The 16,194-nt window shown below is 38.4% G+C and overlaps 1 protein-coding gene across 2 annotated transcripts; it reads left to right on the top strand.

The window, feature by feature from the left end:
• The first annotated feature begins 90 nt into the window (after positions 1 to 90).
• On the top strand, positions 91 to 10,922 carry syt5a (synaptotagmin Va). Of its 2 annotated transcripts, XM_039611429.1 has the most exons (10): positions 91 to 182; positions 5,161 to 5,315; positions 5,545 to 5,559; positions 6,001 to 6,182; positions 7,403 to 7,489; positions 7,567 to 7,734; positions 7,827 to 7,994; positions 8,099 to 8,216; positions 8,308 to 8,441; positions 9,499 to 10,922. In XM_039611429.1, the coding sequence occupies exons 2-10, from the start codon at positions 5,168 to 5,170 to the stop codon at positions 9,706 to 9,708; spliced, it is 1,230 nt and encodes a 409-aa protein (XP_039467363.1). In that variant the 5' UTR covers positions 91 to 182; positions 5,161 to 5,167; the 3' UTR covers positions 9,709 to 10,922. The 2 variants fall into 2 exon arrangements, with proteins under 2 accessions (XP_039467363.1, XP_039467364.1); XM_039611430.1 differs by lacking the exon at positions 5,545 to 5,559.
• The last annotated feature ends 5,272 nt before the right edge of the window (positions 10,923 to 16,194 follow it).

The following is a 16,194-nucleotide window of genomic DNA, read 5'->3' on the forward strand; positions in this document are numbered from 1 at the left end:
GCAGTGAGAGATACTGCAAGGATTAGTGCAGAAGGGCTGAGGGAGAGAGAGAGGGAGAGAGAGCGAGAGAGTCGTGCACAACAGCTTCTCTTTAATCAGTGGTGGAGGATTTATGGTGGAGAACATTTGGATGCAAAAAGTAATAATAGAAAAAGACACAAGACGGACTGAGGTTAAATCATGTGAGTTATGCTTTTCCTCTTTTATTTTCACTGTATCATGTTTATTTTAGGTATATAATGCATATAAAATATACATTTAATCAAACTGTTCACATTAATATTGTCTATACCGTAGATATAAAGTATCAAGCTTTGTATCTATTAGTGTCTTATTTCAGGTCTTATTTACAGTTAATACCTCCCTGCTTTTGTACACATCTGTGTATTTATAAGCATATTACAGTCATGCTGTAAATTTCTTAAGATATAACAGTGTAGACGTTAATTTGCACCCTTCAGTTATTGAGTATCGATTGTTTTTGTGCAGTGAGAAAGTTCTTTCTTGGGAAATACATTTGATGATACATAGTGTAGGATTCCTAAGGTGGTAAAGATTAGTCTAAGTGGATTAAAGGAATCCACCTCTATTTCTAGTGTCTGTGATCACGTGAAGTCACCTGCTGTATTCACCTGTAACATCTCTGTTTGTTATGGAGGTTAAAGGTTTGCTTCTTTCCTGTCAGGGCTACTGTAAGTGCAGATGACTTTTTCTAGTAACTTTGTTTTGATAAGCTAATCTATTCCACAAAAAGGATCTGTTTTGTCATGGTTGGCAGCTATGTGCTGCTGTATTAGAGGTGAACCTTGCTTTTTTTGTTGGTTCATTTTCCATCTACTAACAGGAAGAAGTGAGGTTTAGACATCAATAAGTCTATTTGATTAATCAAGCCAAGTATTTGGTGGAGGCATGTTGGATGATCTGATGGCTCACTGAAGCTTGTATACATCAGCTCTGTAAACTCTGAGGTGCAACATTTCAAAAATAGCTTTTGAGATGTTTCCTTGTAAATAAAATGATGAACCAGCCAGCAGGCAATAAATGCCATTCACAGAGCTGTTATTAAAAGCAGCAGTCGAGCCCCAGCTGCAAGTCACCTTGTGCTCCTTTATGAAAGACAATGTACTGGCAAGGAATATCCACAATCTGTAGTTCCTCCAACAGTGCCTGTTACCATAGGTCACCAAGGTCACCAGAGTATCCAACGCGTTTCCAGATCGAATGAGGTGAAATGATGGTGTTCTGAAGATAAACTACAGAAAAGTGCATCTTTGATGTTTTACAAAGTGCATTTTTAGCCTTTTGGGTTTTTTTGTATCCAGGACGTGATAATATGAACAACCCAGATACAAAATATTACCTCATTATCAAGGTGAGATGGAGATGGGTAGCAAAGTGGCTTGCAGATACAGAGCAACTTTAAGAAGACTAATGCAGCTTAAATAGCAAATCCTATATGAAAGGTTGATGTGCTGAATGGAATGCATGATTTACTCTTTAACCATAGCACAAATCTGATTATTACATCATGGCTAATAATCTGTATACACTGAACACCTTTCTAAGCTGTCTTCTTCTTGGCAGCACTTTCTCAAAGGGCAGATTTTACAGTAATGTGAAAACATTTTAGAGTTTTGAGTTTTTAATCATAGGAACAAATTAGTGCATAAAATGAAGAACAAAGTGCTGATTCACATGTCTGCTGCATTTTGTGTCAGCTGGAATTGTCTCTTTTCCAGTTTATTCTATGCTAAAACAAGTACTCTTACTATGAATACCATTTATACAGTATCAGTCACATCAGGGTCATTTTACTCAGTTATACAACACTGCAAATAAAGAACATGAGAATGTGAGGCTGATGCAGAATATTAACACACTTTACTGGTTATTGTCATGTTTGACAAACTCTGAGATTCAGGTTTCTTTGTTTGTAACACGGGTTTTCTTAACAAAACAGGAAAAAGAAATCGTTATTCCAAAACCGTTGCTACTATTGTGTGTGGGGCATCCCTTCTCTTCAAGAGTTGCTTCACATTAATAATCTTTCAACTGAATTTCAGTCTTCTGACGTATGATTTGGGTGGACTGTGTTTCTCCAAGCTTTAAATTCTGGACAGACGCACACATTACTGACCAGGATTCTGACTTTGGGTGGAGCCCAGTTTAAAGCTGCTGTGACCCAGAAAACATGTGCAATTATCATCCAAAGGTTTTGGGGTGTTCTAAATCCCTCCAAACATGTCGTTATTTAACACACCTTCCTGTGGCATAAACAGTAATATGATACATAATATGATGTTTGCTATTATCCAGGATCCTCACTATACCATCTGAGGCTTATACCTACTGACACATTTATTTGATTTAAACTAATATGTTATATGCTGATGATCCCATCCTGTAAAAAATAAAATGAAGCATTAATTTATTTGCAATTGAAATAATTTAATTGTATTTTATTTTGACTCACATGTTTTTTATATTTTTGTGTGTAAATATGTTTTAACCTCTTTTTGATGCAGTTTAGTGTTAACAGCAATGTGCGGTGTGTGTGACAACGGGACAACTTATAAATGCTTTCAAAGTGCAAATCCATTCAAAATACACATACAGTGAATTATTCTATGTATCTGCATGCACACAGACACACAAACACACTTCAGTCTCCCTCTCTAATCCTCTGCTTATACAATCAGGGGGCTATAAGGGTCACTGTAACAAAGCTTGCCAGCTAAACCAGATCTCATTATTGAAATATGTTGCGTATGAGCCTCTCCGTGTGCAGTAGTGCATATCAGCAGGGAGACATGTATCTAAATCAGGACTAATCACAGACAGATGGAGACAACAGAGGGAGGAGGAGTGAAGGAGTGAAGGAGAAGTGGTGACAGTGTGGGCGGAGAAAGGGGAGGAACCCCAGAGAGGCAAACTGTCCTTAATTTGGTTAAGCCTGAGATTTTTGGATTACCTTTGACAATTAATCTTGTTACAGTGCTGTGCAGCGACAGAGGGATGTCTAGCGTGGGAGGGGCCTGTGTGTGTGTGTGTGTGTGTGTGTGTGTGTGTGTGTGTGTGTTTAAAAGTCACTAACCTTGTGGTCTGCTATGATGTAGCTTATTTATCTGCTCAGCTACATAAGTAGGATGAGTAATATGTATTTGTATTAGGTTGCTACATTGTAGAAAGTGATACAATGTAGCCACTTTCAAATGGACTAGAAGTGTGTTAGTGTTAAAAATGTATTTGTTATTAGCTATCGGTGAGTGAAGTCGTTAACCAGAGCAATTTGGTTCTCCCCCCATTTTTTTTTCTTTTTTGTTTTACCAAGAATCAGGAACGAGCAGAGTTTCTGACTGAGAAACAGAGATGTTCACAAAATAACAACTTGTTAGCCAAAAGCTCCAAATTAAAGTACGCCTTTAACATCAGGTTGTATTAAGTGAAGTTTTGGATTTGAGAAAACCTGGAAAAATGTCTTTGAGACAATAAATCAGACCTTACTCATTTAGACTTAGTCCTCTTAGCTGTTAATGCCTGGCTGCTAGGGAAAAATGTGTAGTCTCCAGCTGGTAGGTAACTGGTTCTGGAGCTTCCTGGTTAAAAACCTTCATTTGATTGATTTGGTTGCTAACAAATTGCTGTGGTCACTGCCAGTTTGCACAGTGGGTTCTCTTAACTTTGCTGTAAACATGCGCAAACTGTGAAAAGTGCAAAACAAACTAGAAACATCAACTGTTTGCCTTCAGAGGAAAAGCTGCATGATTTGAAATGTCTTGGGTGAAGCAGGAAGGCACAACTTTTACCTTTTTAAGTTTCACTACAAATTGTAGGGCCACAAAGGGGCCACTTAAAAAAAAAAAATCTCTCTAAATAATGAAATTAAATATCATTCAAAAACTGTCTCCTTAAACTGTTTCATATGTAGTCTAGAATATGCTGATTGTTCTATTAATCTTGTACATGTGGGTTTTTTATTTAAGTGGAATTCTAAAAGCACCTGATTTTACTGGGGTAATTCAGTTTCCTGCTACATACAGATAAAATTACTTGTTATATAGTTTGAACACAATGTATGAAATATGTGAATACCTAATCAAACATAACACAGATTAAACTACACAACAGCAGTCTATGTAAAAGTGATGAAGTTACAGTGACACTTACACACAAATATTTCACTTACCTGATAAAAAACAATGCTTTAGACTAAGCACACACTTTGAGCATGAGAATGAGGTGAGGGAGAGAGGATTAAAGGGATTACAGCCAGGTCAAAGGTCAAAAAGGACAGAGAATGAAATGAGGGCACATTTAAATCAGAGTGAAACAGTGAGAAGAGCTATTACTTTACTGCACTTTGTAGCTGCAAATTCTGTTGCATCGTGTAGGTAAAATTAAAAAATCCAATTAATCTAAAGACTAAACTTAGTAGAGGTCTTAACTTCCCCACAACCAATTTGTAATACTCTTCCCAAAAGCTGCCTACCATTGCTGGACACGTGTGGCTGCCTGATCACAACCATTTTATCAACCATATAAATATAAATTAACATTAATTCACTGCATCCAAAGTGGCACAAACCTACCTCTGCTGTGCACCATTCTGAGGCAGGGTACACCCTGGACAGGTCACCAATCTGTTGCAGGGAAACTCTAATTTAATTTTTAACAATGAATTTAATTTTCATATGCTTTTATATTTTTATATGTGAATGCTGATCCACAGCAAAAGCCATCTCAAAGCACATCATAAGGCTTTACAATATAAAAAGGAAAATGAAAACCAGAGAGCAAGCGCTTGATGACAGTGGAAAGGAAAAACTCCTGCATAACAGGAAGAGATCTCGAGCAGAACCAGATTCAGAGAGGGGCATGAGGGGAAGGAGAAAAAATAAATGCATACATAGACAAATGCACTATGGGAGAGAGAAAATGCAATTTAATGACACGCAGTAGTGGTGTATAAACACACAAAGCGAAGGACTGACTGTGACTGAACATAAAAACAGCATCGCTTCTGGTTTTCTGTCTCCTAAATCTGCCGATTTGCAATCCTATCGTCACGCTGCTGTCTCCGTCAAGCTGTCTTTACGATTAGCTTGGATGGTGTTATTTATTGTTTGCCTGCTTTTCTTTCTTTTTCTTTTTTTTTTACAGAGCAACAATGCGACTGGTCAACATGGCTGGAGTGCGGCTCCCCCGGGCAGCCGAGGAGGAGGAGAAGGAGCGGCGACCCCCTCCACCACCCGTCTCCCACCACCAGTTTAACAGCATGAAGAACAAGTTCTTTAATGAGCTTACACATCTGCCAAGTGAGCACACGACTATCTAAACATAATGTTACAGTTTAATCTATGTTAGGTGAAAAGAAAAAAATCACAAACTTTCATAGTGTAAACTTAAGGAAAATGTTAGATGAAAATTCTGAAAATTCAGAAACCAGATCAGGGTCTCTTTCATTTCATCATCCTGTCATTCATTTTCTCCATTCGGTCTTCTCTCATTTCTTCTCCGTGTGACCATTCTGTCCTGCTCTCCAAGATCATAAACTCAAGAGTAAGTTCATCTCACATCTCATGCTGCTGTGTTTGTCGCACACAGAGTCACGTTCTTAAGTTTATTCCAACTCATCCTGGGCAGAACAGCAAATATATGAAAAAAGGCAACTGATAAAATGTTGACCCTAAAAGCAAGTATTTTATAGAGTCAGTCTTTAAGTTTATTTACTCATCTACAGTATAGCTTGCGACCATTTCTTAGAAACAGTAGCGCTTTTCGATAAATGCTCATGGTAAGAGTGCTAATAATTTGATTTAAACCAGTCAGAGGGCTGAGAGCCACTAAGCCTGTTGGATATTGTGACCTGATTATGTTAGATGAAACATTAACATTAACACTTTAAAAGGGTTTAACTTTTGGACCTGTGTAGTGTGATCACTGTTTTCTTTTTATGCAGCACTAATCTACCTTTCCCCTTCCTCTCACTCCTTTCTCCAGTGCCCATGTGGGCTGTGGGTGCCATTGTGGTTGTGGTCCTTGCTCTTGTTGGCTGCCTGGGATTCTGCATCTACAAGAAGTGCATCAACAAGGGCAAAAAGCCCAAGAAGGCCCGCGAGAGGAAGGGAGGACGAGGACGCAGGAAGAAGGACAAGGAGGGAGAGGAGGGAGAGGAGAAAAAGGTGAGAAAAGATGAATTTCTTTTCTTCAAAAAGAAGAAAACCTGCACTACTTGGTAACTCTGCTTAGTTTGGTCTAAAATTCCCTTACTGTGGGTTGTGCCGTAGAGGGGCAACATTGAGACACCCCCCCAAACAGGAATGTTTTTACACATGGAGGATTTTTACCCCTTATCTTTTATTAGCTTTGCATTTGGCTACAGTCAGTGTTACCACTGGTAGCATGAGGCTACATATAATATATAACCCCTCCAGGACCTCAGGGCCTCTAGTGGGCCCTCTGTTTATCGTCTGGCACTGTGAACCTGATTTCTATTTGCAATAGAAGACCAGAACTGGCAGGTCCACCACTGATGTCTAATGCCCCACAGATGGTCTGCAGAAGCTTTGGAGAGCATTTTGATGCCTGTAACATTATTCAGCATGACGAATTTGGTGGTGGGTCAGTGATTGTCTGAGGAAGCGTATCAATGGAGGGATACAGATCTCTACAGGCTATGCAAAATTCACCCTAACTGCCACATATTATCACAGATTTGCACAGCTTTTTATGCTAGCTTAGCAGCTATTAGGAACAGAAAGAAAGGGAAGCCTAAGGCCCAAGGCTAGCCTCATTTATCCTAAATGGTAACAGAATGTAGATGCTTTTTTCCTCTTTTTTTTTTTTTTTTTTTTTTACAATTTTGTGGCTAAGCTATCAGCTGCTGGCTGTTGATCAAATTTAAAATTAGGAAATGAGGGTGTTATTAGGTATTATTATTATTATTATTGTGAATCAAGAAAGAGCCATGGCTGCATACATCCTCCACCCTCTGCATGTCAACAGATGGAGTTAGCTGCAGCTCTGGGTTTTCTATCTGATTGTAATCACTGATTAACTGTTCGCAGCTGTTTGGCCTTTATCCAGGTTGAGACTAGTGATGGCCGAAATCACTGCTTAACCTGCACACAACAGCCACAGTACACTAGGGTAAACACAAAAGGAGTTGACAGTCAGAACTGCCAATACTTTGCTTGTGGGCACTGGAGAATATAGATTATTTCATCAAAGGGTTATATTTTCACACAGACTCCAAACCAGAATATTATATTTAAATATTTATATTTAAGCCTTCCTTGTTCATTTTCTTTTCCATATTTTAGACATTTTGCAGAATCATGGTACTTTTTTGTGAACCTAAGGCATGGTGTGTTAACTTCTATCCAATTTGTGTGTCTTCCAGGAAGGAGAGGAAGGGAAGGAGGAGGAGGAGAAAGAGTTCTTTGGCAAACTTGAGTACACACTGGATTATAACTTCACTGATAATCAGGTACACACATATTTAACCCAATAAAAGAAGGATTTTATGACCTTCATCTAACATCTGTTTTCTCCCTCCTCTTGCAGCTGATAGTTGGCATCCTCCAGGCTCAGGATCTCCCAGCCATGGACATGGGCGGCACCTCAGACCCCTACGTCAAAGTCTACATGTTGCCAGACAAGAAAAAGAAATTTGAAACCAAAGTCCAGCGCAAGAACCTCTGCCCTGTGTTTAATGAGACCTTCACCTTTAAGGTTTGAATCACACTGATAATATTATATGATGCATTTTTAAATCACTGAGCACCACCTCATCACTCAACATTGTTAATTATTTTCTTCTTCAGATACCCTACAGTGAACTGGGCGGTCAGACTTTGGTGCTGCAAGTTTTTGACTTTGACCGTTTTGGTAAACATGATGTCATCGGTGAAATCAAGATCCCCATGAACTCTATAGACCTCGGACAGCCAATACATGAATGGCGGGATCTGGTTGGAGGAGAAAAAGAGGAGGTAAAGGTGTTTTTCCATCTCCTGGAAATATGATAAATCTAATGGTACATACTGGTTTTGGGCAAGATAACCAAATCCCTCTGTTTATTTTTTGTTCCTGACAGCAAGAGAAACTCGGTGATATCTGTATTTCCCTTCGTTATGTCCCCACTGCCGGAAAGTTAACGGTTAACATTATGGAAGCCAAGAATCTAAAGAAGATGGATGTTGGAGGACTGTCAGGTGAACACACATACTCGTACTTGTGCTTGTTCTAAAGACTCTGGAGAGCTCTGCTAACTTGTTACTCTGATGTCATGTCTCTCTCTCTCAGATCCCTTCGTTAAGGTAGTTCTTCAACACAATGGCAAACGAATCAAAAAGAAGAAGACGTCAGTCAAGCAAAACACACTGAATCCTTACTTCAATGAGAGCTTCAGCTTTGAGATCCCATTCTCCCAGATCCAGGTTTGTATGCATCACAGTTTGACCATGTCATATTTAGACCAGAGAGTGGCATCAATGGACAGGGCTTAAATTGTGAAACTTTTTTCCTGTAGTTGCATTCAGCTTATGCACTATTTTATTTAAGGAGGCCTGAAACAGAGGCTGTTAGAAATACTGCTGTGCCAGTTTTAGACTGAAAATTCCAGCACTGTGTTTGAATGAGAAGAAACACAAACATCTGGAAAATGTGCCCCCATGTTTGCCTCTCGATTGGCTCTTGAAACTCACAAGAATAAAGGCAACATTTTTACCTAGCTCGTATAGATTGTGTGATTTCATCTTGTGCTTCTTGCAGAGATTTTCCTTTACTTTTGCCCCAACTTCCTCTAATGATACTCATGCCACAGTTTTAATATGTTGTATTATTTGAAAAGTTCACTAATGCCCGGTATGCTATATAGTTTTACAAGAGACTGAGCAGAGAAAACACTGGAATAATATAGGTTTAAAATTCAAATGAATTAGTTTGATATAGCCTTCTAAGAAGACCAGTCACTACATGGATCAACCCTTTAAAAAAAATTGTGTTTATTGAACCGTCTGAGAATTAAAAAGAAAAAAAAATAATTTACAAATATTATTTCATATAGTTTTAATTTGTATCATAATTGCAACATGGAGCATTTTTACAATTTGTTGCTTAAAAAGTATTTTTGGGGGGGCGGGATGGCTCACTGATGATGATGATGCTTACACTAGGTGTTAAGAGGTTGAATTATAAATGTGAAAGTACTACCAAAGTATTCCAGATGGGACACGACAAGACAATGATCCAAATCTACAACAGGATGGCTGTAAAAAAAAAAAAAAATGAAGGTGTTGCACTGACCAGTCAGTATCAACCTGATTGAAATGCTGTGGTAGGACTTTAAGAGAGCTGTACACAAACAAAAGCCCTCAAGCTTCAGTGACTTGAAGCAAGATTGTTGAAGAATGGGTTAAAATTGAATTTAAGTAACTCTTGCTAAAGGTGATTCTAAAAATATAAAAGGTGAGCCTCATCTGTCTCCTCAAACAGAAACTTCAGGTGCTGATCACCGTATACGACTATGACAAGCTGGGCAGCAACGATCCCATCGGCAAGTGCTGGATTGGCTACGGCGCCTCAGGCGTCGGGCTGCGCCACTGGTCAGACATGCTGGCCAATCCTAGGCGTCCTGTGGCCCAGTGGCATACACTGCTGCCCGAGGAGGAAGTGGATGCTGCTCTGAAGGCCCCCATCCGCTAAAGACGCTCACATAGTTACTTACACATGTATACAGCATCATGTGGATAGCAGGGCGTTTGTTTCAATAATAAACCAGATGCCTGTAGAGTTATATAACTTAATGCATTTTTAACCATATTTCAGTATTACACGTAGTTCCTTTTGTAACATAACTTCGAAATGTCATTGTATGACTGCATCCTATAGAGATGCTTACAAACATATGCATATTATGCATATTCAACTGCACACTTCCTCTGAATGGCTCACAAAGTATAAATTAAAGAGCCACAACACAGTTTAACATGCTTCCATAAAGCTGGAGGACTAACAAGACTGCATCATCTAAGATTTTAACTGAGCTTCAAGGCAAAAGTCTTCTACTCTTTGTTATTTATTGACCATTTTATCATTAAGCTTACACTGGCTTATGTAGTCAAAACCTGTCTTCAGGTTAATCCCAATTGTCTTCTTTAGTATAATTATGTAGCAGTTAACGTTGCTATTCTGGTACTCTGTCTGGTTAATAGAGTTCTCCAAAATAGTACTACATTTCCTAGAAACCCTGCTTCTCCTGCTTTTCGATTGATTTTTATGACCAGCAACAGCCCAGTCTTATATTACATTACCATGGCCACTAGCAGGTTTAAGTGCAAGGATGCTAATCTGTTAACAGATTTCCTGCCTCAAAGTTCTGTTTAATGAAGTTTTATACAACAACATTGGGTCTAATGACTGAGGTTAAAGAGCTGAACATTATAGAATTTAGGAGAAATGTGAAATATTGCTGTTAACATTTAGTAGTTAAAAATGTTAAAAATGTGGTTTTGTTACTTTCTTACAGTACAAATAGACCAAATAGCAAAAACTAGCCTACCGAGCCTGTTGCTGTCAGTTCTCGTTGTTGTTTTGTCCCAGAGGAGGAAAACAGAAAAACCAGAGGAGCTCTGAGCTCATGTGTGAATCTTCTTCTCAAATTTCTATTCCTTATTTTGTCCCATGAGTTTATCTTCACGGCTCCTGTTTTCAACACAACCTAAAACTTTTCAAAGAAAATGATGAAATTTGTTGTATCTAGTGTTCCATGTTTTTACTTCTTATTTATCTTTGTCTTTGTGGTTCCTTCTCTGTTTGTGTGGTAAGTGTATAAACTGTATAAAGAACTGTATAAAGAAAGATGTTTTCATTTTCTTTGCATCTAATGTCACTGTAAATAAATAGCTGAATAAATGTTTCCAAACAATGACAAATGTATTTATTTATTGTGTGTCAGATTGGAAAATTTACCATATAATACTGCACATTCAGAGGTTTTACTGAACTTAAAATTACCCTTTATTATCTTGGTGTTATTATTGGCATAAATCGCAGCACTGAAAGTGGAGTCTATTTTTCTGCCCAGTCTGTATGGTGGCGGCTTTTATTTCAGTGTACCTGTGTGTGTGTGTGTGTTGATTCAATGAAGCGAGTGAAAGGCTGGTTTTAGTCCTTGTCTCACACAATGAGCCAAACATGTGAGGGAGGAATTAGAGAGAGGCAGGGAGGGGTGTCACAGGAAAGGAAAATGAAGAATTACCCAAAGCACCCTCCATAGTCCATACAAGACAACCCTTCACACCGAGGAGTATTAACTTGACACATTTTATTGTAAACCATTTTTACATCGCCCATAATCAGTGTGTTAACTCCTTTTGAAAATCAGTGGATGTGATACTACTGACGCAGGCCCATTAAGTGAGTGTGTAAGTTTAATTAAATTCAGACCAACACTGTTGGACATTTACCAGTTCTAGTTAACTGCAGACGGACAGATGGATGTCTCGACATGCCATAAACTTGCAGGTCCTTCGGCCAGATGAGCAAGAAAAACAACAAAAAAACATCAGTGTAGGAGCCATTTTTGGGTTAATACCTTATGTGGCCGCTAGAGGTCACCCTTTTCTATTTTGGTATGGTTTGTTCATGTAAAGGTATTTAAGGTAAACGCACGTAATCGGCGTCAGGTGTGTCGTTAATTGTACGAAGGTAAACAGTTTGTGACCGCTGCGCTGTTATGTTAAGATGATATTGGAATAAAGACCAAAAAGGACAAGATAAGTACTGCTGGAGTTATTGGACTGTTTAATTAATTCATACATACCAGTGACATCGCATCACCCCCGTTAACGACCACCTCAGTGGCTTCAAGCGTAGGCTTAGCCTCTACAATCAGTTTTGATGAAGAATCCAAAAGAAAATGTGTGTGTGTGTGTGTGTGTGTGTGTGTGTGTGTGTGTGTGTGTGTGTTTGAATTTGAAAAATTATTCATTAAACTTTAATTATTTTTCTCTTACCCTCAACAGACAGTGAAATAATGAGTAAAGTTACAATATTTAGGATCAGTTTTTAAATGTGGATGGTTATTACAAAGTTGGATCTGATGTGTGTAAAAACTGTTACAATCTAATGTATAATAAAGCACGTGGGGTCGTATCCTGTTGGACTTGAGGCTTGGTTTGGTTTTCATGTGTTAGGTTTACTATCCAGTGGGTTTAGGGACCAGATCTATATGTTTAGGTTTACAAAAAAAATGAAGTTTGGGTTTACTCTCATGGAATTAGAAGTAAGAGTACTGCATGCGTCACAGCAGCGGTCCCCAACCCCCGGGCCACGGACCGGTCGTTTGGTACCGGGCAGCGAGAGTTGAGGCTTGGGTGTGAAATTCATGGTTTTTATGGGTTTTTAGCGGGTTCTTTTAATCGTTTTTATCATTAACTCAGTTTCCCTGGGTCTTTTCCCATGTGTTATGAAAAAATCTTCTTTCTTTTTTTTTGGTTTTATACTGGTTTTATATTGTTGTATTTATCCGCGACACCTTAAAGGTCGGTCCGTCAAAATACAATCGGACATAAACTGGTCCGTGGCGCAAAAAAGGTTGGGACCGCTGCATTACAGGACCTGTGCTAAAGGATAAATTGCGGGTGTCTGTAACAGATAACAGCAGAAACATTGGCTAAACACAAGTATTCAACAGAGCACATAAAATGTTGTAAGTCACCAGAACATACATTTTAGTATCACTTATTAGCTATAGAATAATAAAACAATATATAACTGATAAATATATTGATTTTAAAAAGTTATACAATAGATTAAATACATTTAAATGAAAAACTGCTGTGCAGTCCTCTGCTTCCATGGCAGTGCAGTGCCACTATAGTCCACCTGAGAGAGCATGTTGCTTTGCTTTGATTTTAGACCGCTGCTGAAATCGCTGCAAACAATGCCACTCCGGGGTCAACCAGATATGGTGCAACTCTACAAAGTCACATTTCAAACTGAAGCTGACCTGTGACACATGCCAGTTGGATTTGTACAGATAATTGCTGGGCCAATGCAACTAAAATGTACAAGTGTCTTTATGACTGTTTTCCTTCAGGCTCTTTCCAAGAAAAACTTATTATGTCTAGGTCAGTGTTCTGCCATTTTCCCACAGCAGCACCTCTAATGAACACATGATTTAGTTGGGGCTTGTATCAAACAAAAGCCCCTGTCAACAGTAAATTATACTTATTTTAAGTTAGCTTAAATATATTAAAAATATATTATGATACGGTTGTACCTGCTGTTGCTTGTCCTTTCAGGTTGTGCAATGCTGTGTTCTGGGTTTCTTGTTAATTTTATAGGCAGCTCAGATAAAGGCTTGTTATGCGAAACACTAATTATGATAAAGCTTCAAACATTACTAACTGTTGGGAAATATTTCAGTATGGGAAAAAATGTTGATTGTTGCAGCAGTGTTGTTTTCCTTCTTTGAGACATGCAACATTGCTACCAATCCGGTGCTCTACCCTGTGCCTCACAGACTGACTCTTCAATCTCTAACTCTGTGGTGTAACCCTGAACAACCCTGAACCCTAATCCTATAATAATGCTTCTTTTGTATGTAGTTTTTGTTCGCTTTGAATATTTTCTCTCAAGTGTTGTCAGGAGATTAAAAAAATAAAAATGGTAAATTATTATGCATTGTATGTCAAAGGTAAGTTTGATGTTAACTCTCTGGTGGCTGGTTCTTCAGCTGCTGCTATATGGCACAGTGTGCACCAACTAATTACCTCCATCCAGGAGCTTATGTTTTTGGTAACGTTTGCATGTGTGCACGCCTGTCATTCTGTCTGCACATGTAGACATGATAGCTCAAAAAGTTTTGAGATCATTCATTTAATCTATTAACATTTAGTTTACATCCACTAAGGTCTTAAGTCACGTTACTCATTTATTGGTTGAAAATATATTAAAGAATGTGATTCTTGAAAGTGTGGTGTGTTCTGTCAGTGTATACAAAGTATCATATAATGATTTGAAATTAAGCTCAAAAAACTGGTGTGAAGGTCAAACTGATAATAATGCCACTGTGATGGACCAAGCAGTAAAGGAAAGTTAGACACAGATTAAAGTCTATAAAAAGTTTTTTATTTAACCCAAAAAACAAACTAAATTATACAAAAAAATCGAAATTCTGGGCCCATAAAATAGGTCAAAGTAACAGAACCCTTGTCAAAAGCTGGCAACAAACAAACTGACCCACCTAAATGAGATCAAGGGGAAACTTAAACAGTGTCTGATCAGCCCACAAAGACAAAAAGGCTAGACACAAACCCCTAACTGAAACCAACATAAGAAATTCCATTTCCCGGGATGATCGACAGTTGTTGTATGACCCAATTTGCAGGTCTCCATATAGGCTTGCTCTGCCCCTTTTCCACCTCTTAGGTCATCAACCAAGGGACTGGGAGCAGCTGGTAACTCAGAAAACAAAGAAAGATGAAATGATACACATAACAGTGTAAACTAAAAGTGTGCACTTATTTTAGAAGACCGTATTATTTGATTGTATACGTAAATTAATTCTAAAGCAAAATGAATTCTAACTACACTGTAAGGAATGTCTTAAAGACATAAAGACCTGGATGGCCGCTAACTTTCTGCTTCTTAATTCAGATCAAACTGAGGTTATTGTACTCGGCCCTGAAAATCTTAGAAATATGGTATCTAACCAGATTCTTACTCTGGATGGCATTACCTTGGCCTCCAGTAACGCTGTGAGGAACCTTGGAGTCATTTTTGACCAGGACATGTCCTTCAACGCACATATTAAACAAATATGTAAGACTGCTTTCTTCCATTTGCGCAACATCTCTAAAGTTAGAAATATCCTGTCTCAGAGTGACGCTGAAAAACTAGTTCATGCATTTATTACTTCCAGGCTGGACTACTGTAATTCATTATTATCAAGATGTCCTAAAAACTCCCTGAAAAGCTTCCAGTTAATCCAAAATGCTGTAGCAAGAGTACTGACAGGGACTAGAAAGAGAGAGCATATTTCTCCTGTTTTGGCTTCCTGTTAAATTCAGAATTGAATTCAAAATCCTGCTCCTCACATACAAGGTCTTAAATAATCAGGCCCCATCTTATCTTAATGACCTTGTAGTACCATATCACCCTATTAGAGCACTTCGCTCTCGATTCAGGAGACAGACACTATCTCTACTTTCAAGATTAGGCTTAAAACTTTCCTTTTTGCTAAAGCATATAGTTAGAGCTGGACCAGGTGACCCTGAATCCTCTCTTAATTATGCTGCAATAGGTGTGGGCTGCTGGGGGCCTCCCATGATGCATTGAGTATTTCCTTTTCAGTCACCTTTCTCACTCAACATGTGTTAATAGACCTCTCTGCACTGAAACACACTTGTCCACAGCATGTTTTATCCTGTCTTCCTTCTCTTCAGAGGTGTGGACTCGAGTGACATGACTTGGACTCGAGTAATTAATTTTATGACTTTAGACTTGACTTGAAAAATTGTTCTAAGACTTGGGACTTGAACCTGTTTACTTGAAAAGACTTGATATTTTACCACAAATCTAAAATTTAACACACATAATATATAAAAAGTGTGCACCATTAATTAAATTCATTCATTCATTCATTCTTACCACACTCCGTACGTATGTGTGCGTGAACTGTAGCACAGCCAATCAAATCAACAAGATTAAAAAAAACAAAAAACTGCTCAGCCCAAGAATGCTGCCAAGAGTAATTTCTTTTAGGTTCATAAACTATGAAGTAGTCAATAAAAAAAAAAAAACTACAAATGCAATATGCAAAAAACATGCAAGATGAGAATCACAGACGGAGATGGGTAACTTCCAACTGAAGTTGAATTTGAAGTTGCATAAAGAACGGTAGGTGGTGCTTCTCTTTTGCTACGATGAGATAGCATCATCTTACTAGCAAATGTTGCTACGTTGATGATACTATTTGACTTTAATGTGTATGATATTTTTGTCATGCTATTTTAAATCCGGTCCTACAAGCGCTAACAAGAATAACATGCGGATTGTTATCTCAGAATTGTCGGTGGATGGTGAGCGGGGTATGTTTCAGAAATTGGGTCCTGTACCTGAACTCAGGGAACACACAACACACGCTCTGTTACTCAGACATGGACAGAGACAAACTCATATCTG

This window comes from Oreochromis aureus, linkage group 4, assembly GCF_013358895.1.
Source record: "Oreochromis aureus strain Israel breed Guangdong linkage group 4, ZZ_aureus, whole genome shotgun sequence".
Lineage (NCBI taxonomy): Eukaryota > Metazoa > Chordata > Actinopteri > Cichliformes > Cichlidae > Oreochromis > Oreochromis aureus.

Bases quoted from the DNA above. Each gene is read 5' to 3' on its own strand.
- syt5a (XM_039611429.1), top strand. From the start codon at position 5,168: ATGCGACTGGTCAACATGGCTGGAGTGCGGCTCCCCCGGGCAGCCGAG. The intron at 7,995-8,098 runs GTAAAGGTGTTT...TGTTCCTGACAG, and splicing joins TTGGAGGAGAAAAAGAGGAG to CAAGAGAAACTCGGTGATAT. The intron at 8,442-9,498 runs GTTTGTATGCAT...CTCCTCAAACAG, and splicing joins TCCCATTCTCCCAGATCCAG to AAACTTCAGGTGCTGATCAC.